The 22,563-nt window shown below is 41.4% G+C and overlaps 1 protein-coding gene across 4 annotated transcripts in view; it reads right to left on the bottom strand.

Moving 5' to 3' along the window:
• Positions 1-4,652: 4,652 nt before the first annotated feature.
• The window catches only part of Atxn3 (ataxin 3), a 42,630-nt gene continuing 24,719 nt past the window's right edge, over positions 4,653-22,563 (bottom strand). Inside the window, exons 10-11 of one of the 4 annotated variants that reach the window (XM_052185225.1) lie at positions 12,633-12,730; positions 4,653-5,307 (exon numbers count right to left, since the gene is read on the bottom strand). In XM_052185225.1, the coding sequence (XP_052041185.1) occupies positions 5,213-5,307; positions 12,633-12,730 (193 nt within the window). In that variant the 3' untranslated portion in view covers positions 4,653-5,212. Of the gene's footprint in view, positions 5,311-12,632; positions 12,731-22,563 lie in introns of those variants that run through there. The other 3 variants (XM_052185226.1, XM_052185224.1, XM_052185227.1) reach the window with 3 other exon arrangements.

Below are 22,563 nucleotides of genomic sequence, written 5' to 3'. Positions count from 1 at the left end.
AAACGCTCCGAGTCAATCAAGGTTATACAGATAATGTCTCAAAAGAACAAAAACAAGTTATTAATGTGCTTTGTCTCTTGAGGTTAAGAACAAGTGGATTTGAAACCAGATTTCAAGAAGAATGTGGAATTCTTTTCTTGGAAAAGATCTGAGGAGAGGGTACAGGAATAAAGGTCTTTGGGCTCAGTCATTAAGCAATGAAAACAAAACTGTGGGGCTGGTGAGATGGCTCAACGGTTAAGAACACTCCTGAAGGTCCTGAGTTCAAATCCCAGCAACCACATGGTAGCTCACAACCATCTGTAATGAGATCGGATGCCCTCTTCTGGTATGTCTAAAGACAGCTACAGTGTTCTTACATATAATAATAAATCTAAAAAAGAAAAAAGAAAAGAAAGCAAAACAACTGTGGAAGGCTTATGTATCTGGGATCAGGTGACAACGTATTCTGACAGGAATCTGTGAGGGCCCCCCTGGCCTATTTCATGCATCACTGCAGCTGTGTAAAAACAAGCACCTCCACAGACTGTTCTTCTCCAAGTTCCAGCTCCAAGGTCCTGCCTGGTACAGTGGGTCTGACTGTGGCCTGAAAACGCATTTAGGAAATGTTTCCAAGAGACAGATATATATAGCTTGCCTCCCACCAGACTATGAATAGCAAGGTTCTAAATTAGCAATAAAGACACAAAGGTTAATAGAAAATCATTCTCTTTATTTAATAATCTCTGATATTTAAAATACAGCTCACTATGTTAACATCCACATCAACAGAACCCTCAGTGCTCAACAGTGCTTTGGAAGCCCCGCTTTCAAGAGAGCAGACAGACGGAAGCCCGGTGGAGTGGCAGCCGACACTTGAGGCACAGGAGGAAGGGCTGGAGAGTCGGGTCCTGAGGGAACTGCTCGGCCACAGTGCATCACACTGACAGAAGACGATGCTTGTGATTTTCACGGCTTTTGCACTTGAGTTTCATATATTTATTTTATACAGAACAGTCATTTTTTTTTAAAAAAAGTTATTCCTATTAGTCCAGTGTTGTAGAAATTAGATAATCACATTTCAAATGTCTGTCTTCCTGGGAAAAAAATCATTAAAAAAATTCCAGGAAACTTATCACTTTTACACTATGAAGAGACAAGTGAGTTCAAGCGACCTAACTGCATCTCCCACACACTTTGCACTAGTGCCTCACCTAGGGCTGTGGACTTCTACTATTAAACTGCCATAAATTTAGGGACTATCTATTTTTTTGTGCTAATTCTTAAAATGACAGAACATTTTAGGCACACACTCAAAAAAATTATTCTTCAAATTAAAAAAAAAGTATCCTTTTCATTCATGATAGATTACAACAAAATCTTTTTATATAAAACTTTGAAAAATAATACAAAATCAATTTTTCTCTTTGATTATAAACAAATTAGGAATGAAGGGAGAGTTTTTATTTTAAATATGAAAATCAAAAAAAATTATCTACACTACTGATTAGCTGATTCAATCTGGTTTTTGCAGTCAATGTTCTACCACTGAGCTATACCCCCCAATCTGGTTTTTCTTAATTAAGGTCATAGATCATAGCTCTATACTTGTTAGGACTAAACTACAACAAAACAATTCATTTTGAAAATACTTCCTTTAACACCTCTCTAGACGTAGGTTACATTGTGAGCCTCTGTTCTCCTTTTGCAGTATTAGAGACTGAACCCAAGGCCAGGGCCACTAGGTGACTGCCCTATCACTGAGCACATCACACTGCCTAACATGAACTGTGATTGGAGGTTTCAATACTAACTGAAATCTCTTACTAATTTAAAATATCCACACTCCCTAGCTTAAGACTCTCAGAGAGCACATTTGGGTTCTGCACTGCCCAGCTGGACATATGCAGGGCACAGGGCCAGTTCTAAGAATTTAGTAATTCTTGGCACCAGCATGATTTAAATAGTATCAAACATGCAGGTATTAAAATAGTGTGGCTTAGACTCTGACACAAAACTGATTTCACTCAACCTGATATTAAATAAAACAATGCAGACTACTTCTTTTGAGAATTCATCCTCATTAACTTTGGCTTCATCAAGAAAAATCAAGTTTTCAGGAAAAAAAAGAAGCACCGCCTCAGACAGTCTGTGAAGTGTAAGTTATTTGGCCAAGGTTTAAAATGTTACCCCGGAGTTCACCTGCACTGACTGTATCAGACAATTTAAATCAGTGAAATGTCTGCATAGTAGTGCTGCCTTTGGGGGTATAGATTTACGGTTTAAGCCAAAGGACAGCTATTATGAATTTTGAAATATAGATAAGCTCATGACATCCCAAAATATGAAAGTGGTCTTTCCAAAGGTTTTGTTTGTTTGTTTGTTTGTTTAAGACAGGGTCTTACTGTGCAGCTTCAGCACATTTGGAATTTACTATGTAGACCAGGCTAGCCATGAACTTGAAGAGAAATCTGCCTGCCTCTGACTACCGAGTACCATTAAAGGCATACAGCGCCATGCCTGGCCTACCAAAGTGTTCTTATATTTAGTTATAACACTAGCATCACAGTTGTATGTGTTTTATCTGGCAGAGCAAGTTACAGATTAGAAAAGTGGTATCAGTAGTTTAAATATTAAACATTAAAGTATTCCAATTGGTAAAAACAGAATGGAAATGTCAGTCAAGTCTGTAACACAACCGGGGCGGTGATTCCCTCACCTCTGTTGGTACTGCAGTACTATAAACAGCAGCTACCGGCGTGGGAACTATAATGTCACAGAACTCTTACGCTTTGGATACTGTGGTTATAATAAGCACTGGCACCTTTTCACACTGGCTACTCACTAATAATGAAATCTAAATGTTTAGGTAAGCCTAGGCCAATCCAAAGAGGGAGGAAGTTCAATGGTGATTTCGGATTTGCCTGGACAAATACCATAATTTATAACAAACTAAAAAATGTACTCAAATATATTCAGTGTATGCTCAGTTTCTCTTTAAAACATTTCTAATAAAAAATCAACATGCTGTATTTCATACGTGATTTAAGTATGATGTATTATATGAATGTTTTATAAACTCTTAAGTTAAAACTGAAATGCATATTGGCTTTCTCATTTTTCTATCAGGCAGAACATCAGTCTAAATGTATGGAAAGTTTAATGTGATTTTTCAAAGGGTAAAGGAAAGGCCCAATGTCTAGATATGTGACCAGCACACTTGGGGTAGTCATGTACTTCAGTATAACAATCAACTGTAAGCAAAGTCCTAACTCTAATGCCCTACGGCTGCACAGCTCTTCTAAATTTTTGCAATTACTAAAAGAAAACCTCATAGATTTAAAAATAGGACTACCTAATTTTTCATGAAGCAAATTAAAAAAAAAACAACAACTGTAATTGGCACAAAATGGCTAAGAAAAAAAAAAAACCAACAAAGAAACGCCTGTTTTGGATCTGGGGTATAGCTCAGAGGTAGAGTGCTTGCCTAGCACACAGGAGGCCCTGGTTTTAATCCCTAGCACAACAAAACAAAACAACCCATCCTATCAAGAAAAAGCCATTTCATAATCATAAATAAAATATTTGTATCTTTTTCAGTTAGACAGCAATAAATCCTACATCCAAAACTTTCCCTGATAAAAAACGTGTGCAGAGCGCACACCAGTAGAGCAATATAGCACGCTGCACCCTCCTAAACTGCTGGCTGAAATCTCTTCTTGGACTTTATATATGCACAAGTCAACATTCAAAGGGGCTTCAGAGGGGAAGGAGGGAAAGCAGGTGTCAGGGTCCATGACACCATGACAAAGACACACAGTTGATTCCCACCCAAACCATGTCAAGGGTTGACCCAGCACGACCAGCTGTGCATCCTGCTTAATCTTTATCAAAACTAAGGACTTTCTTATTTACAAACAGACCCTTTAAGCATTGTGACTTCTGTAATTCTTAAGCCATTTAACCATGATTGCAAGGGTCAACGCACACTATATTTAAATATATTTTCATTAGTAAATTACTTTCAGATTCTAGACCATCATAGACTAGCAGCCTATTTTCTACTAAAATAAAATTAAAAAAATTTAAAACAAAACAAAACAAAACAAAACTGAAGCAGGCATCTTTTTTCCAGGACTTAATCAAGAATAGAACACAAAGCTCCTGTCACAGAAGAAAGCCCAGAACAAAGCCACCACCAAGTCGGAAGGGCGAGTTTCTCCTGTGGTACATTCATGGTGCGTGTTAAGTAGAAGGAAATATGCTTGCGTCCTCTGCCTCTCCTTTTCTCAACTGGAAAAGAAAGGAAATAAGGTACAGGAAGGATTATAGAAGTCAGCCAAGACACAACTGAAAGCCTTCACAGGGTATCTAGAACGTGCATGCTCACAAAAAGACTCAGGTCGTTTATAAGAGCAGAGCTGACTTCAGAGCAGAGCTGACTTCAGAGGAAAGCACCAGAATTAAGAAATAATGATCCCACTGAAAAAGGCTCTAAGTTGGGCGGTGGTGGTGCACGCCTTTAAAACTACCACTTGGAGGCAGAGGCAGGCGGATTTCTGAGTTCAAGGCCAGCCTGGTCTACAGAGTGAGTTCCAGGACAGCCAGGGCTATGCAGAGAAACCCTGTGTGTGTGTGTGTGGGGGGGGGGGGGGGGACAAAAAAAAAAACAAAAAAACAAAAAAAAAAAAAGGCTTTAAAAGCAACAGATCACATTAGAGTTGTGAGAGAATAACCAAAACCAGAGAAAATAACACCAGGAAGCACCCATGTGCCCTACATATATATGAGAAGACAGACTGGTCTTTCCCTAACAAGACATACAAAAGACATTTCATAAAAGGTTGGCCTGAAATCAAGTAAAAGCTCCAGAGAGCCAAGTCACCTCCAATGCAGAGGGAAACCGAAACATTACAGGATCAAGTTCTGTGGCAAGAGCTAATCAGTTGGTCCAAAAGAGCCAAGAAAAACTCCATAATTTCAGTTAGATATTGCACATTTGAAAAACAAAAAGGGACATTTAGAAAACTACCTTAAGTTTCTTTCATTTCACTACCTCTTTGGCTAGCATCTCCATTGTTCCTTAGTCCTATGACACGTTTCTGCCTTTCTGCTTACAAACGACTGCAGTGTCTTTATCTCTTCTGGTGAACACACTGCCGAAGTGGACCTTACACTGTAATCACATAGACAATGTTACAAAGTATGAGTAGCAAAATGATTTTTAAAGGTACTATTTTTTTCTTTCTGCTTTCAAATTGCCTTTAGCAGTTTCTAAAGACGCGGTCACAGCTGTCCGAAGCATGTCCTCTTCTCTGGCAGCGTCGCCTGCTGGGAAAGAAAAAAAAATCTCAGAACGATTCCTGCAGGCTCTTCACTCAAGGCAGACTTCTGAACTAGAGGAGCAGCTAAGTCAGACGCTCGCCTAGGACACCCAAGGCTCTGGGTTCCATCCCCAGCAGAGCATCACACTCTGTGATAAGTGTGCACTTATTACACTGCTGTAATCCTAGCACTTAAGAGATGGAGGCAAGAGAATCGGAACTCAAGGTTGTGCTAGACTATATATAACATTTGAAGCCAGCCCAAGCTACTTGAAACCTGTCCAAGATGGAGGGGGAAAAAAAAGCAAATTCTTAGCAAATATATTCTACTTGAATACTAGATCCTTTTTTTCTCGTTTTTTTCCCAAAGACTTTGCTAACTGTGTGTAAATCTGTGGGTACTGTGTGCCATGACATGTACCGAGGACAGACAGAGCTAGTGCCCTCTTCCGCCATGTGGGCCTTAGTGGTTAGATTAGGACTGTCAGGTCTAGCAATAAGACAGCTTCTGAGTCAGGGACGGGAGATGGTGTTCACTAACTTTCCTCTCTCGGGTGCGAGACTCCATCCGGCTTGACCCTGCCACCCTGCCACCACCTTTGAGTTCACACGTGCATCAGTTCTGTTTTGTCTGGAAGGCACTGTTTCCCTGGTGACTTCTGTCCCCACCAGTTCTGACCATCTTTCTGCTACCTTTCCCTCAAAGTTCCCTGACACATCCTGTTTAGGATCTCTGTATTTGTTCCTATCCATTGCAAGAGCAAGCATCTCTGATGATGGCTGATGGAGATGTGCTCGGATTGCCAGGCCTGCAGAGCCACCCCTTTCTTTAACTTTTAAGGATAGAACTGCTGGAGACATTTTTGAAACTCTTTCCCCATCTTCGAATGAAATTGCTGCATATGTAATCCTGGGTTTAAGGTTTCAGCATTACAAGCACATTATCCGCTCCATCACTCATAGAACTGTCACTGTCCTGGCTGATTTTGTGTGTCAACCTGACACAGGCTGGAGTTATCACAGAGAAAGGAGCTTCAGTTGGGAAACAGCCTCCATGAGATGCAGCTGTGGGGCATTTTCTCAATTAGTGATCAAGGGGGGGGGGGAGCCCCGTTGTGGGTGGTACCATCTCTGGGCTGGTATTCTTGGGTTCTGAGCAAGCCAGGGGAAGCAAGCCAGTAAGGAACATCTCTCCATGGCCTCTGCATCAGCTCCTGCTTCCTAACTTGCTTGAGTTCCAGTCCTGACTTCCTTTTGTGATGAACAGTAATGAAGAAGTGTAAGCTGAATAAACCCTTTCCTCCCCAACTTGCTTCTTGGTCATGATGTTTGTGCAGGAATAGAAACCCTGACTAAGACAAATTGGTACCAGCACAGTGGGGTATTCCTGTGACAACCTGACCATGTTTTGGGGAGGACTATGGAAGGACTTTGGAACTGTGGGCTAGACATCCATTCGGTATTAAGAGCTCTGTGGGATGTTGTGTAGGAGCTTGAAAAATAATGTTAGGGCTGTCATTTCCCTAATTTCTTTCTCAGTCTGCTTATCCTTTGAGTATAGGAAATGACACCCTTCACAATAGCCACAAATAACATAAAGTATCTTGGTATGACTCTAACCAAACAAATGAAAGATCTACACAACAAGAACTTCAGGTCTCTGAAGAAGGAAATTGAAGAAGACCTCAGAAAATAGAAAAATCTGCCATGCCCCTGGATTGGTAGGATTAATATAGATCTTGCCAAAAGCAATCTACAGATTCAACGCAATCCCCATCAAAATCCCAACTCAGTTCTTCATAGACTTAGAAAGAGAAATTTTCAAATTCATCTGGAATAACAAAAAACCCAGGATAGCTAAAACTATTCTCAACAGTAAAAGAACTAGTAGGGGAATTAGTATCCCAGACCTCAAACATTACTACAGAGAAATAGTGATAAAAACTGCATGGTATTGGTACAATTACAGGCAAGTGGATCAATGAAATAGGATTGAAGAACCAGAAATGAACCCACACACCTATGGTCACTTGATCTTTGACAAAGGAGCTGAAAACATCCAGTGGAAAAGCACCTTTACAACACCTTTTCAACAAGTGGTGCTGGTTCAACTGGAGGTCAGCATGCAGAAGAATGTGAACTGATCCATTCTTATCTCCTTGTACCAAGCTCAACTCCAAGTGGATCAAGGACCTCCACATCAAACCTGATACACTGAAACTAATAGAAAAGAAACTGGGGAAGACCCTTGAGGACATGGGCACAGGGGAAAAGTTCTTGAACAGAATACCAATAGCTTACGCTCTAAGATCAAAAATTGACAAATGGGACCTCATAAAATTACAAAGTTTCTGTAAGGCAAAGGACACAGTCAAAAGGACAAAACGGAAACCAACAGATTGGGAAAGGATCTTCACCAACCCTAAATCTGACAGAGGGCTAATATCCAATATATACAAAGAAGTCAAGAAGTTAGGCCCCAGAGAACCAAATAACCGTATTAAAAAATGGGGAACAGAGCTAAACAAAGAATTTTCACCTGAAGAACTTCGGATGTCTGAGAAGCACCTTAAGAAATGTTCAACTAATATCATTAATCATTAGGGAAATGCAAATCAAAACAACCCTGAGATTTCACCTCACACCAGTGAGAATGGCTAAGGTCAAAAAATCGGAGACAGCAGGTTGGCAAGGATGTGGAGAAAGAGGAACACTCCTCCACTGCTGGTGGGATTGCAAGATGGTACAAGCACTTCGGATATCAGTCTGGCGGTTCATCAGAAAACTGGACATGATACTTCCGGAGAACCCTGCTATACCTCTCCTGGGCATATACCCAGAGGATTCCCTGGCATGCAATAAGGACACATGCTCCACTATGTTCATAGCAGCCTTATTTATAATAGCCAGAAGCTGGAAAGAACCCAGATGGATACAGAAAATGTGGCATATTTACACAATGGAATACTACTCAGCAATTAAAAACAATGAATTCATGAAATTCTTAGGCAAATGGTTGGAAGTGGAAAATATCATCCTAAGTGAGGTTACCCAATCACAAAAGAATACACATGGAATGCAATCACTGATAAGTAGATACTAGCCCAGAAGCTCTGAATTCTCAAGACACAATTAGCATAACAAATGACTCCCATGAAGAAGTAAGGAGAGGGCCCGGATCCTGGAAAGGCTTGATCCAGCATTGTAGGGGAATATAAGGACAGAGAAATGGGAGGGGGGTGATTGGGATGTGGGGGGGGGGGGGGGGAAGAGGGCTTATGAGAGGCTTATGAGACCGATGGGGAGGGGGGAACCGGGAAAGGGAAAAGCATTCGGAATGCAAACAAAGAATATAGAAAATTAAAAAAAAAAATAAAAAATTGAAAAAAAAGAAAGATAATGTTGAGAACAGCATAGAAGATGGAGGACTGGCTTGTGAAATTTCAGAGGGAAGATTAAAGACTTATCAGGGCCATGTGTTAATTGTGAAGATTGTGTTGTTTTGGTTAGCTGGGGCTGAAGAATCAGCTGTGATTAACAAGATACCAGAACCACTAAAGCAAATCTTTGTGTTACTGGGACTACTGATGCTGATTAGCTGGAGCTAAGGAATTAGCTGTGATTAAGAAAAGACCAGCATCACTGAGGTGAAATCTTCTGTCAAGTGTTTTCTGAGAGCACAGAGGTTGTGTTCCAGACATAGCCATGGCTGTATTTTGTTAAGAGTCACCCAGGTGGTACTGGTTTTGAAGGCATGAAGGGGTCATGAAGAGCAGCTGAGGCTTGGCACTGTGAGAGGCTACGGAAGGCCATTGGTGAAGGTGCAGCCTCAGTTGCAATTGATGACCAAGGACTTGAAGGGGTCATGCAAAGGAGCTGAGACTTGTTACCATAAAGAGAACCTATGAGAGGTTATTGGTGAAGCCTGGTTACAGCGGGGATAGTGTTTTGGAGATGCCAGTGCCATGAGATGACCACCAAGAACAGCAGCAGCACTGGAGTACAGGCAGCTGGAGCCTAGAAGACAAGCTGTGTGCTACAAAGGGCAGAGCTGGAGAAGTGACCCATGCCCTTGGAGGAGCCCAGAAGATCGTGAGTTGGATCCCAGACATTGAACCATTGGAGTTTGAGTTTTGCTTTTAATTGTGACTGTGCCCTGCTATTTTTCCCTCTTGAAGGAAGAAAGTATTTTAGTGGAGCCCACAGTTAAGAGACTTTGAATTTTTAAAAGACTTTAAATTTTAAAAGATATTGGGCATTTTAAAGGGATTGAACTTTTACTATGTAAAGAGTGTGAGACTCTTAGAGTTATTTAGATCTTGGGGATGAATAAGAAAGTAAGGGTTGAGGCTTAATAGTAATGTGTTTGTCAAGTTGACAAGGGGTCACTTGTACTGACTGGTTTTGTGTGTCAACTTGACACAGGCTGGTGTTATCACAGAGAAAGGAGCTTCAGTTGGGGAAGTGCCTCCATGAGATCCAGCTGGAGCATTTTCTCAATTAGTGATCAAGTGAGGAGGGCCCCTGTGGGTGGTAGTATTCTTGGGTTCTATAAGAAAGCAGGCTGAACAAGCCAGGGGAAGCAAGCCAGTAAGGAACATCCCTCCATGGCCTCTGCATCAGCTCCTGCTTCCTGACCTGCTTGGGTTCCAGTCCTGACTTCCTCTGGTGATGAACAGCAACGTGGAAGTGTAAGCTGAGTAAACCCTTTCTTCCCCAACTTGCTTCTTGACATGATGTTTTTGCAGGAATAGAAACCCTAAGACAGACACCTCCCATTTCAAATTACTGTTGGCATAGTTATTTCTTTGATTGGGGGTTGTGCCTTCAGCTTTCAGAAGTCCTAGTAAGTATTTCTTTGGGTTTACACGAATTTGATGTTCACTCAATTTTTTCCATTTGCTTCTAGTTTCTGCCGCCTGAGATGATGAAAAGAATCATCAGACTTTTTCACCACCCCTTCTGCATCCTGTTAGGAGGCTCCTGTGAGTTAGGTTGAGCTGCAATGTCAGAGGCCTCCCTTGCTCTGTTCATTGTCTATGGTCAGTTTGCTGTGTTAGTGGGAAAGATTACTACAAGCCTGCCATCTAGTCCACTCACTGAGCGTCTGCATTTCAGTTATTCTTCTGCTCTAAAATGTGTATGTGAAATCCAGGGGGCTATGGATGACCAGAGTCTCTGCGCTCAAGAGGCAGAAGTAGGACAATAGTGAATTCACGGCCAGTCTGGGCTACAGAATGAGACTGCCTCAAAACAGAACAAAACAAAAAACAAAAAGCAATGATTAATTAAAATTGTCCATGTGGTTCCTTCTTCTTTCATGGTTCCTGGCATCACAGTGGTTTTCAACTGAACCCTGGCTACATTTGGGTTTTGTCAACTTGTGAGTCTTACTGAAATCTTCGTTTTTGTGACCCTCCTCTGACAGAGGCATGTGTAGGTTATGTGCACATGGACTGCAGGTGCCCAAGTTGACCGGAGGTGTCAAAGCCACCTGCAGCTGTAGTTACAGGGTTCTGTATAGTGTGCTCGCTAGTGAGACACATCTCATATCCACAATCCTTCATTTGTTTTGGTTTTTTTTTAAAGATTTATTTGGCCAGGCGGTGGTGGTTCACACCTGTAATCCCAGCACTCTGGGAGGCAGAGGCAGGCGGATTTCTGAGTTTGAGGCCAGCCTGGTCTACAGAGTGAGTTCCAGGACAGCCAGGGCTACACAGAAAAACCCTGTTTTGGAAAAAAATAAAAGATTTATTTATTTGTTTGTTTGTTTGTTTTATGTATGTGAGTGCACCGTTGATGTCTTCAGCCACACCAGAAGAGGGCATCGGATTCCATTATAGATGGTTGTGAGCCACCATGTGATTGCTGGGAATTGAACTCAGGACCTCTGGAAGAGCAGTCAGTGCTCTTAACTGTTGAGTCATCTCTCCAGCTCCCTTCATCAGTTTTTTGACTGTTTTATGCTGTTCTATTCTGAGAGCTCTGCATAGATTCTATGAAGTCATCTGACAGAAAGGGCTTCTTCTCCACTCAACATCTACGAATACCTGGCTTGAGTTTAACTTCTATTGCATGGAGGACGGGTGAGTAGTAACCTGGACACCAGCTGTTATCTAGACTATATTAACATGTTTGCCCTTACTAAGTGGTAAAAATATTTCTTTTCTACTTACTAATATTTATTACCTCTGAATCATCTCTGAAGGATTTCTCAAGAATATGTCAACTGTGAAGTTAAAGTACTATGTGTGATTTTAAAACCAACCAGGGCGTGGTGGTGCATGCCTCTTACTGCTACTACTAAAAAAGCCCAAACAGGAGGATCATGAATTTGACGCTAATCTGGGCTACACAGTGAGTTCCGAGCTAGCCCTAGCTACATAATGAAATTGTCTCAAAAACAAAACAACATTAAATAAATAAAACCCAAACATCTACCAAGTGTTCCAGTCTGTTTTATAGTTCAGAGGAACTTGGTCTATTACAAATTCATTTAAGAGTTCTATAACACAATTAAAAAAGAAAAGAGGGCTGGAGAGATGGCTCAGTGGTTAAGAGGATAGGTTGCTCTTCCAGAGGTTCTGAGTCAATTCCCAGCAACATTTATAATGGGATCTGATGCTCTCATCTGGCATGCAGGCACACATGCAGGCACACATGCAGGCACACATGCAGGCACACATGCAGGCACACATGCAGACACAGCACTAATACATAAAATACATAAATTTAAAAAAAGAAAAAGAAAAAGCCAGGAGGTGTTGCACATCTTTGATCCCAGTGCTGGGAGGCAGAGGCAGGCAGATCTCTTATGACTCTATGTATAGTCTACAGAGTGAGTTCCAGGTCAGCTAAGGCTATACAAAGAAACCCTGTCTTGAAAAGAAGTAAGAAAAAAAGAAAACAAACAAACAAACAAACAAAAACTACCAAAAAGAAGCAGAAGCAACGCTAGCAGTAGAAGAAGGAGGAGGAGGGAGGAAGTGGAGGGAGGAGCAGGAAGAGGGAGGAGGGAAGAGGAGGGAGGAGGAGGGAGGAGGGAAAAGGAGGTGGGAGGAGGGAAGAGGAGGCAGGAGGAAGGAGGGAAGAGGAGGGAGGGGGAAGAGGAGGAGGGAGGGGGAAGAGGAGGAGGGAGGAGGGAGGAAGAAAGGAGGAGGGAGGAAGAAAGGAGGAGGGAGGAAGAAAGGAGGAGGAGGAAGGAGGAGGAAGAGGAGGGGGAGGAGGAAAGAGGAGGAGGAAAAAGAAATAATAATAATAATATAAAGTAAAATTGACAAGGACCTTGGGCATCAAGTAAAGCACACAGAGAACAGGCAGAAAGCATACCTTGGCTGCTCCCAAGCCCTCCTGAACTGGTGGTCGGTCTTTCACGTGGGTGTGAACGGGGTCCAGGCCGGCCTACCTCCTGTTGCTGATGCTGCTGCCTGAAACATTCAAAAGTGAATATATGTTAAAACACCGCACAGGAAGTCTGCCACGAGAGCAGCTAATCCTGTAGGAAATAAGCGTTCCATACATCAAAATGGTCACTGGCCTGAATCCCTCAGGTGAGAAATTAGTTTAATAATTAGAAGTATAAAAATGTCAACCTTCTGATTCTAAAAACCTACATATATGAATTATCAGACAAGAGGTGCGTATTTGCACTTTGTGTACAAGGTTCCCTAGTAGTGATTTTTATGCAAATGAATGTTGGTTTCTGTATTTTTATCACTGTTAGAAGCCACTGAAAATACCTGTGATAAGAGAAACCATCAGTCTCTAGTGTGCCTTCCCTGGCTGGCTCCCTCACCGCCACTCAAGCCCCTCTCCTGACCGTCCCACTCGCTCCAAGCAGCCTCCTGGCCTTCTCACACGGTCATCTTGATGCTGTCTAGTCTGTAAGGACTCAGAGCACAGCCTGAAGCTTACCTGTGTCCTGGTACCTGAAGCTACGCCTTGTCACACAGCCACTTCATCGCATACTTGAAGAATTAAAGATATAGACATAACTCTATTCAGTACCATTGTGTGCTGAAGTCGGTGATCTGTGTTTTGACTTTACAGGGGGTTACGGTGAAGAGATTGCCGTGACTCTCAGAAGACACTTTAAACTTTGAAGCAGTCTTAAGACTGAAAGAAGAGTATGGTGACCTTTGAAGCTGAACTGAATGGATTTTGCATTATGACAAAGCTGTGAGCCTGTGGGACCAGGGACTAGAATGTGGCAGTTTGAATATGAATGGCCCACAGACTCATAAAGGTCCTATTGGAGCAAGTGTGTCACTGGGGGTGGGTGTGAAGTTTCAAATGCCCATGCCAGACCCAGGTTCTCACTCTGCCTTCAGATTCAGATGTACAACTCTGAGCTGATTTTCCAGCACCACGTCTACCTGCATCCCGCCATGCTCTCTGCCATGATAGTGGACTACATCTCTGAAACTGTAATCCAGCCCCAATCAAATACTTTCCTTTGGGGGATGGAGAGATGGCTCAGTGGTTAAGAGCACTGACTGCTCTTCCAAAGGTCCTAAGTTCAAATCTCAGCAATGGTGGGATGGTTGGTGACTCACAACCATCTGTAATGAGAACCTATGCCCTCTTCTGGTGTGTCTGAAGACAGCTAAAGTGTACTTATATATAATAAATAGAATATAGATATAATAAAATCTTTAAAAAAAATACTTTCCTTTGAGTTGCTGAGATCACGATGCCTCTTCACATCTGGCTCAGTTATAGCTAGCATATTTTTTCCTGTTCTCCTCAGTTTTGAAACAGTCTCAAGTCCAGGTTGGTAGCCCAGGGTGACCTTGAACTCCAGGAGCTGCTGGCCTCCGCCTCCCAAGGGCACCCTGCTTGTCCTCCTTAGTCTTTATTTTAATGTAGATAATAGCACCTCCATCTTCTCCTTATTGGCCTTTGAGGCAAAATACTGACTTTACAGGGCTGCACACTTTTACACATGCGTGATGTAAGGAAGGCCTGAGCACTGGGGATTCCATGTGTAGGTGCAACTTCAGTGAGAGACCCTTTAATTTACTTTTAATTTTTCATTTAATACTGTACTTATTCATGGGGTTACTGTAACCTTAAATTATGCAAAATGAGAAGAAAATCGGCTGCCACCCTGGAGCCACCATTGTGAAGCCTTGAAGATGCGGCTATGGACCAAGGCCCTCAGAACCCTCCCCGCCACGGCTTCCTTCAGTCTTACAGCGGTTGCAGAGCTAAAACCTGGTCTCTGGCTACAGATTAAACTCGCACATGAGCTACACAGGGCATAAACGAGTCAGTGAGACACAGCTATTTTCCTGGTACGCAGAGTCATGGAGATTCAGCCCTGAATCCCCCACCTCGTGGCAGCTTCACGGACACTATATCGTAGCTATATATACTTTTTGGGTTTTTGTTTGTTTGTAAGATTTAATTAGGGACTAGAGAGATGGCTCCGCAGTTGAGGGCACAGGCTGCTCTTTAGAGGACCTGGGTTTAATTCCCAGCACCAACATGGCAGCTCAAAACCATCTGTAATCCTGGTCCCAGAGGATCTAATATCCTCCCTGGCTCCTCAGGACTGCATATGCATGTGGTACTGATACGTACATGAAAAAAACCTATACATACAAAAACTTGAAGAAACTGTTTTACTAATTTAATATGTATATATAAAAGATCTAATGTTTTGGATTGTGTGTGTGTGTGTGTGTACTCATGCTCATACCCTCAAGGGTGAGAATGGAGTGTAGAATCCTCTGACACCTGGGGGATTATGAACCGTGTGGGGATTCTGGGAACTGAACACAGGTCCTCTCCAGTGTGTCTGACCCCCACCATCCTCAGCAGGCAGTAGCAGTAGCCCTTTTCACAAACTGGTCTATATTTCAAAAGTCTGGCTCAGAACAATCCCTAAGATGTTTTAAGCCCCTAATTTCACTATTAATTAGTGTTTCACTTAAACATCCCTACCTATTTCTGTTTCTTAAACTGAATTGTCTGATAAACTAAGTCACATCACGAAAGCTATAGCATAAGTATTTTTAGTAATATTTTTTCACAAGAAAAGAAATCCTATAATGTGTCATACTTTATATCTCCATTAAGTATGAGGCTTTAAGTGGCAGTGGGGAGATGAAGGAGGACTGTTGACCTGTCAGTAACAAGCTGACAAGGCCAGCTTGGAGGGAAAGAAGGAAGTCAAAGTCTTAGAGCCAAAGTCAGAGCCTAGAAGAGCAGGGAACTACTCCACCCAAGAACTGGAGGATTCAAGAAAAAGGCAAGTGCAGGATGGACTTTTAACCAATGAGCCATCCTCCAGCCCCTCCCCCCAAAAAACTTCTAAAAATTCGGTAGTACACTAGCACTTTTTGTTTTTTGAGATTTATTTATTTATTTTATGTCTGTGAGCATACTGCAGCTGTCTTCAACCATACCAGAAGAAGGCATCGGATCCCAATTCAGATGGTTGTGAGCCATCATGTAGTTGCTGGGAATTGAACTCAGGACCTCTGGAAGAGCAGCCAGTGCTCTTCCAGAGCCATCTCTCCAGTCCACACTAGCACTTTTAAATGCTAGTCAATGTTAAAAATAAACACCACAAAATTAACCCTTAATTTAGCTCAGCTATATGTGACTAGGTAAAACATTCTCTAGCTGTCTAAGTTCTCAGCAGAAGATAAAAGACTAAAGCTAGAAGCAATCTTTAATGCATAATCAACCACTAGAAAAGAAGCATGCTCATACCCAAACTGTTTTTTTTCCAAAGGGTGCAAGATTGGCCCAAATCTATCAGCTCAAAAACACTAGTTATGGCTTTTAAGTTGTGACTGTTATAGATTACTTATTCATCATGGGATGTTAATGAATTACCTTCACTATTACTAAAAGTAAAAATTAGTGGAAGTTTCAAATTTTTATTTCAAGAAAGTTAAAATGTTTAAATAAAAGAAAGGAGTTGGTGACAAAGCTCAGCGAGTGAAGACCCTTTTGCTGCCAAGCTGGATGACCTGGGCCACTGACAGGACCCACATGGTGGGAGGAAAGGGACTAACTCCTCCGAGCACCCTGAGACCTGTGTACCATATATAGTGTATTGCTAACTTATTATTATTATTATTATTATTATTACTATATTGTGACGACAGCACTTATGAGAGAAATAAAGAAACAGTCAAGTCAGATGTGCTGTGCACACCCACACTCCAGCACTCGAGGGTGAGAGTCAGGATGATCGGGAATTGAGGACTTGCACAGCAGTGAGGGAGACTGCTCAAAAAACACCACAAAACCAGGAGCGACCCTACAGATCAGACAAACGTCCTAGAGTACTTTGGAGGCACATACAAAAAAGTAATGGCATGCTGACTGACTCGGAACGAGTCCGATGCTGTAGGAGAGACAAGGGCAAAGATGGAGTCACTGAATAAAGACTAGAAATATCTCATATGAAGGTGTCAGCTGATCAGAATGTTCCTTTATATACTTATGAGTTGTGAAAATAAAACAGAAAAAGGTAAACATTATCTTTAGACACAAGCAGATGCAAAAACGGTCCAAACTTTATTTTTTTTTTTTTTTTTTTTTTTTTTTTTTTTCTTTTTTTTTTTTTTTATTATTATTCGATATAATTTATTTACATTTCAAATGATTTCCCCTTTTCTAGCCCCCCCACTCCCCGAAAGTCCCGCAAGCCCCCTTCTCTTCCCCTGTCCTCCCACCCACCCCTTCCCACTTCCCCGTTCTGGTTTTGCTGAATACTGTTTCACTGAGTCTTTCCAGAACCAGGGGCCACTCCTCCTTTCTTCTTGTACCTCATTTGATGTGTGGATTATGTTTTGGGTATTCCAGTTTTCTAGGTTAATATCCACTTATTAGTGAGTGCATACCATGATTCACCTTTTGAGTCTGGGTTACCTCACTTAGTATGATATTCTCTAGCTCCATCCATTTGCCTAAGAATTTCATGAATTCATTGTTTCTAATGGCTGAATAGTACTCCATTGTGTAGATATACCACATTTTTTGCATCCACTCTTCTGTTGAGGGATACCTGGGTTCTTTCCAGCATCTGGCAATTACAAATAGGGCTGCTATGAACATAGTAGAACATGTATCCTTATTACATGGTGGGGAGTCTTCTGGGTATATGCCCAGGAGTGGTATAGCAGGATCTTCTGGAAGTAAGGAGCCCAGTTTTCGGAGGAACCGCCAGACTGATTTCCAGAGTGGTTGTACCAATTTGCAACCCCACCAGCAGTGGAGGAGTGTTCCTCTTTCTCCACACCCTCTCCAACACCTGCTGTCTCCTGAATTTTTAATCTTAGCCATTCTGACTGGTGTAAGATGAAATCTTAGGGTTGTTTTGATTTGCATTTCCCTAATGACTAATGAAGTTGAGCATTTTTTAAGATGCTTCTCCGCCATCCGAAGTTCTTCAGGTGAGAATTCTTTGTTTAACTCTGTACCCCATTTTTTAATAGGGTTGTTTGGTTTTCTGGAGTCTAACTTCTTGAGTTCTTTATATATATTGGATATTAGCCCTCTATCTGATGTAGGATTGGTGAAGATCTTTTCCCAATTTGTTGGTTGCCGATTTGTCCTCTTGATGGTGTCCTTTGCCTTACAGAAACTTTGTAATTTTATGAGGTCCCATTTGTCAATTCTTGCTCTTAGAGCATACGCTATTGGTGTTCTGTTCAGAAACTTTCTCCCTGTACCGATGTCCTCAAGGGTCTTCCCCAGTTTTTTTTCTATTAGCTTCAGAGTGTCTGGCTTTATGTGGAGGTCCTTGATCCATTTGGATTTGAGCTTAGTACAAGGAGACAAGGATGGATCAATTTGCATTCTTCTGCATGCTGACCTCCAGTTGAACCAGCACCATTTGTTGAAAAGGCTATCTTTTTTCCATTGGATGTTTTCAGCCTCTTTGTCGAGGATCAAGTGGCCATAGGTGTGTGGGTTCATTTCTGGATCTTCAATCCTGTTCCATTGATCCTCCTGTCTGTCACTGTACCAATACCATGCAGTTTTTAACACTATTGCTCTGTAGTATTGCTTGAGGTCAGGGATACTGATTCCCCCAGATTTCCTTTTGTTGCTGAGAATAGTTTTAGCTATCCTGGGTTTTTTGTTGTTCCAGATGAATTTGATAATTGCTCTTTCTAGCTCTGTGAAGAATTGAGTTGGGATTTTGATGGGTATTGCATTGAATCTGTATAGTGCTTTAGGCAAAATGGCCATTTTAACTATATTGATTCTGCCGATCCATGAGCATGGGAGGTTTTCCCATTTTTTGAGGTCTTCTTCCATTTCCTTCTTCAGAGTCTTGAAGTTCTTGTCATACAGATCTTTCACATGTTTGGTAAGAGTCACCCCAAGATACTTTATACTGTTTGTGGCTATTGTGAAGGGGGTCATTTCCCTAATTTCTTTCTCAGCCTGCTTATCCTTTGAGTATAGGAAGGCCACTGATTTGCTTGAGTTGACTTTATAACCTGCCACTTTGCTGAAGTTGTTTATCAGCTGTAGGAGTTCTCTAGTGGAGTTCTTTGGGTCACTTAGGTAGACGATCATGTCGTCTGCAAATAATGATAGTTTGACTTCTTCCTTTCCAATTTGTATCCCTTTGACCTCCTTATGTTGTCGAATTGCCCGAGCTAGTACCTCAAGTACAATATTGAAAAGATAAGGAGAAAGGGGGCAGCCTTGTCTGGTCCCTGATTTCAGTGGGATTGCTTCAAGTTTCTCTCCATTTAGTTTGATGCTGGCTACCGGTTTGCTGTATATTGCTTTTACTATGTTTAGGTATGGGCCTTGAATTCCTGTTCTCTCCAAGACTTTAAGCATGAAGGGATGCTGAATTTTGTCAAATGCTTTTTCAGCATCCAATGAAATGACCATGTGGTTTTGTTCTTTGAGTTTGTTTATGTAGTGGATTGTATTGATGGATTTCCGTATATTGAACCAACCCTGCATTCCTGGGATAAAGCCTACTTGATCATGGTGGATGATCGTTTTGATGTGTTCTTGGATTCGGTTGGCAAGAATTTTATTGAGTATTTTTGCATCGATGTTCATAAGGGAAATTGGTCTGAAGTTCTCTTTCTTTGTTGGATCTTTGTGTGGCTTTGGTATCAGCGTAATTGTGGCTTCGTAGAAGGAATTGGGTAGTGTTCCTTCTGTTTCTATTTTGTGGAATAGTTTGAAGAGTATTGGTGTTAACTCTTCTTTGAAGGTCTGGTAGAATTCTGCACTGAAGCCATCTGGTCCTGTGCTTTTTTTGGTTGGAAGACTTTCTATGACTCCTTCTATTTCTTTAGGCATTATGGGACTGTTTAGATGGTCTAGTTGGTCCTGATTTAATTTTGGTATTTGGTATCTGTCAAGGAAATTGTCCATTTCCTCCAGATTCTCCAGTTGTGTTGAGTATAGGCTCTTGTAGTAGGATCTGATGATTTTTTGGATTTCCTCAGTTTCCGTTGTTATATCTCCCTTTTCATTTCTAAGTTTGTTAATTTGGATACTTTCTCTGTGCCCTTTGGTCATTCTGGCTAAGGGTTTATCTATCTTGTTGATTTTCTCAAAGAACCAGCTCCTGGTATTGTTGATTTTTTGTATGGTTCTCTTTGTTTCTACTTGATTGATTTCGGCCCTGAGTTTGATGATTTCCTGCCTTCTACTCCTCCTGGGCGAAATAGCTTCTTTTTGTTCCAGGGCTTTCAGGTGTGTCATTAAGCTGGTAATGTATGCTCTCTCCATTTTCTTTTTGGAGGCACTCAGGGCTATGAGTTTTCCTCTTAGCACTGCTTTCATTGTGTCCCATAGATTTGGGTATGTTGTGTTTTCATTTTCATTGTGTTCTAAAAAGTCTTTAATTTCTTTCTTTATTTCTTCCTTGACCAAGGTATCATTGAGTAGAGTATTGTTCAGTTTCCACGTGTATGTGGGCTTTCTGTTGTTTCTGTTGCTATTGAAGACCACTTTTACTCCATAGTGATCAGATAGGAGGCATGGGATTAGTTCGATCTTCTTATATTTGTTGAGGTCTGTCTTGTGACCAATTATATGGTCGATTTTGGAGAAGGTACCATGAGGTGCTGAGAAAAAGGTATATTCTTTTGTTTTAGGATAGAATGTTCTATATATATCTGTTAAATCTAATTGGTCCAAAGCTTCAATTAGTTTCATTGTGTCCCTGTTTAGTTTCTGTTTTCCTGATCGGTCCATTGAGGAAAGTGCAGTGTTGAAGTCACCCACAATTATTGTGTTAGGTGCAATGTGTGCTTTTAGTTTTAATAAAGTTTCTTTTACAAAAGAGGGTGCCCTTACATTTGGGGCATAGATGTTCAGGATTGTCAGTTCTTCTTTTTGTATTTTTCCTTTGACCAGCAAGAAGTGTCCCTCAGGGTCTCTTTTGATGACTTTGGGTTGAAAGTCAATTTTATCTGATATTAAAATGGCTACTCCAGCTTGTTTCCTGAGACCATTTGCTTGTAAAATTGTCTTCCAGCCTTTTACTCTAAGGTAGTGTTTGTCTTTGACCCTGAGGTGTGTTTCCTGTAAGCAGCAAAATGTAGGGTCCTGTTTACGTATCCATTCAGTTAGTCTGTGTCTTTTTATTGGGGCATTAAGTCCATTGATGTTAAGAGATATTAAGGAATAGTGATTGTTACTTCCTATCATTTTTGACGTTATTTTTTAAATTTGAATGCTTAACTTCTTTTGGGTTTGATGAAAGGTTACTATCTTGCTTTTTCCAGGGTGAAGTTTCCCTCCTTGTATTGGTGTTGTCCTCCTATTATCCTTTTTAGGGCCGGGTTTGTGGATAGATATTGGGTAAACTTGGTTTTGTCATGAAATATCTTAGTTTCTCCATCTATGGTGATTGAGAGTTTTGCTGGATATAGTAGTTTTGGTTGGCATTTGTGTTCTCTTAGAGTCTGCATGAGATCTGCCCAGGACCTTCTAGCCTTCATAGTCTCAGGTGAAAAGTCTGCTGTGATTCTGATAGGTCTTCCTTTATATGTTACTTGGCCTTTTTCTCTTACTGCCTTTAGTATTCTTTCTTTGTTTAGAACATTTGGTGTTTTGATTATTATGTGACGGGAAGTATTTCTGTTCTGGTCCAGTCTGTTTGGAGTTCTGTAGGCTTCTTGTATATTCATGGGCATCTCTCTCTTTAGGTTAGGGAAGTTTTCTTCCATAATTTTATTGAAGATATTTGCTGGCCCTTTAAGTTGTAAATCTTCACTCTCCTCTATGCCTATAATCCTTAGGTTTGGTCTTCTCATTGTGTCCTGGATTTCCTGGATATTTTGGGTTACAAGCTTTTTGCATTTTGCATTTTCTTTAACTGTTGAGTCCATGGTTTCTATGGAATCTTCAGCATCTGAGATTCTTTCTTCTATCTCTTGTATTCTGTTGTTGATATTTGTATCTCTGTCCCCTGATTTCTTCCCAAGGCTTTCTATCTCCAAAGTTGTCTCCCTTTGAGTTTTCTTAGTTGTTTCTACTTCTGATTTTAGATCCTGGATGGTTTTGCTTAGCTCCTTCACTTGCATGTTTGTGTTTTCCTGTAATTCTTTAAGAGATTTTTGTGTTTTCTCATTCATGAGCTCAGCCTGTTGACCAAAGTTCTCCTGTATTTCTTTAAGAGATTTTTGTGTTTCGTCTTTCATGACCTCAGCCTGTTGAGCAAAGTTCTCCTGTATTTCTTTAAGTGTTTTTTGCATTTCCTCCTTGTTGGCTTTTGTATTCTCCTGGATTTCTTTCAATGATTTTTGTGTTTCCCTTGCAAGGGCTTCTACCTTTTGATCCATTGTCTCCTGAATTTCTTTACGTATGACCTCCATGTGTTCCTGTACCAGCATCATGACCAGTGATTTTAAATCCAAATCTTGTTTTACTGGTGTGATGGGGTATCCAGGACATGTTGGTAGAGGAGAATTGGGTTCAGATGTTGCCATATTGCCTTGATTTCTGTTAGTGACGTTCCTGCGTTTGCCTTTTGCCATCTAGATCTCACTGGTGTTAGTTTATCTTGTCAGTGCTGGACTCACCAGTGCAAGCTGCCCCTTCCCAGTTGGCCTCTGGTGCACAGCTTACCTCCTGCACTGCTTGTAGACAGTGTGCTGCTGCCCAGGCTGTTCAGATCCCAAAGCAGGCACCCGAAGGCTCCCGCTGGGGCCCGCTGGATTCACTGGAGCACACTGACTTCTCCCAGCTGGCCGCCCGGAAGCCCAGCTAGCCACTTGCAGGACTTGGAGATGTAATGCTGCCGCCC

The sequence above is a fragment of the Apodemus sylvaticus genome, chromosome 6 (assembly GCF_947179515.1).
Source record: "Apodemus sylvaticus chromosome 6, mApoSyl1.1, whole genome shotgun sequence".
Taxonomy (NCBI): Eukaryota; Metazoa; Chordata; class Mammalia; order Rodentia; family Muridae; genus Apodemus; species Apodemus sylvaticus.
This window is presented reverse-complemented; position numbering and strand designations above follow the sequence as displayed.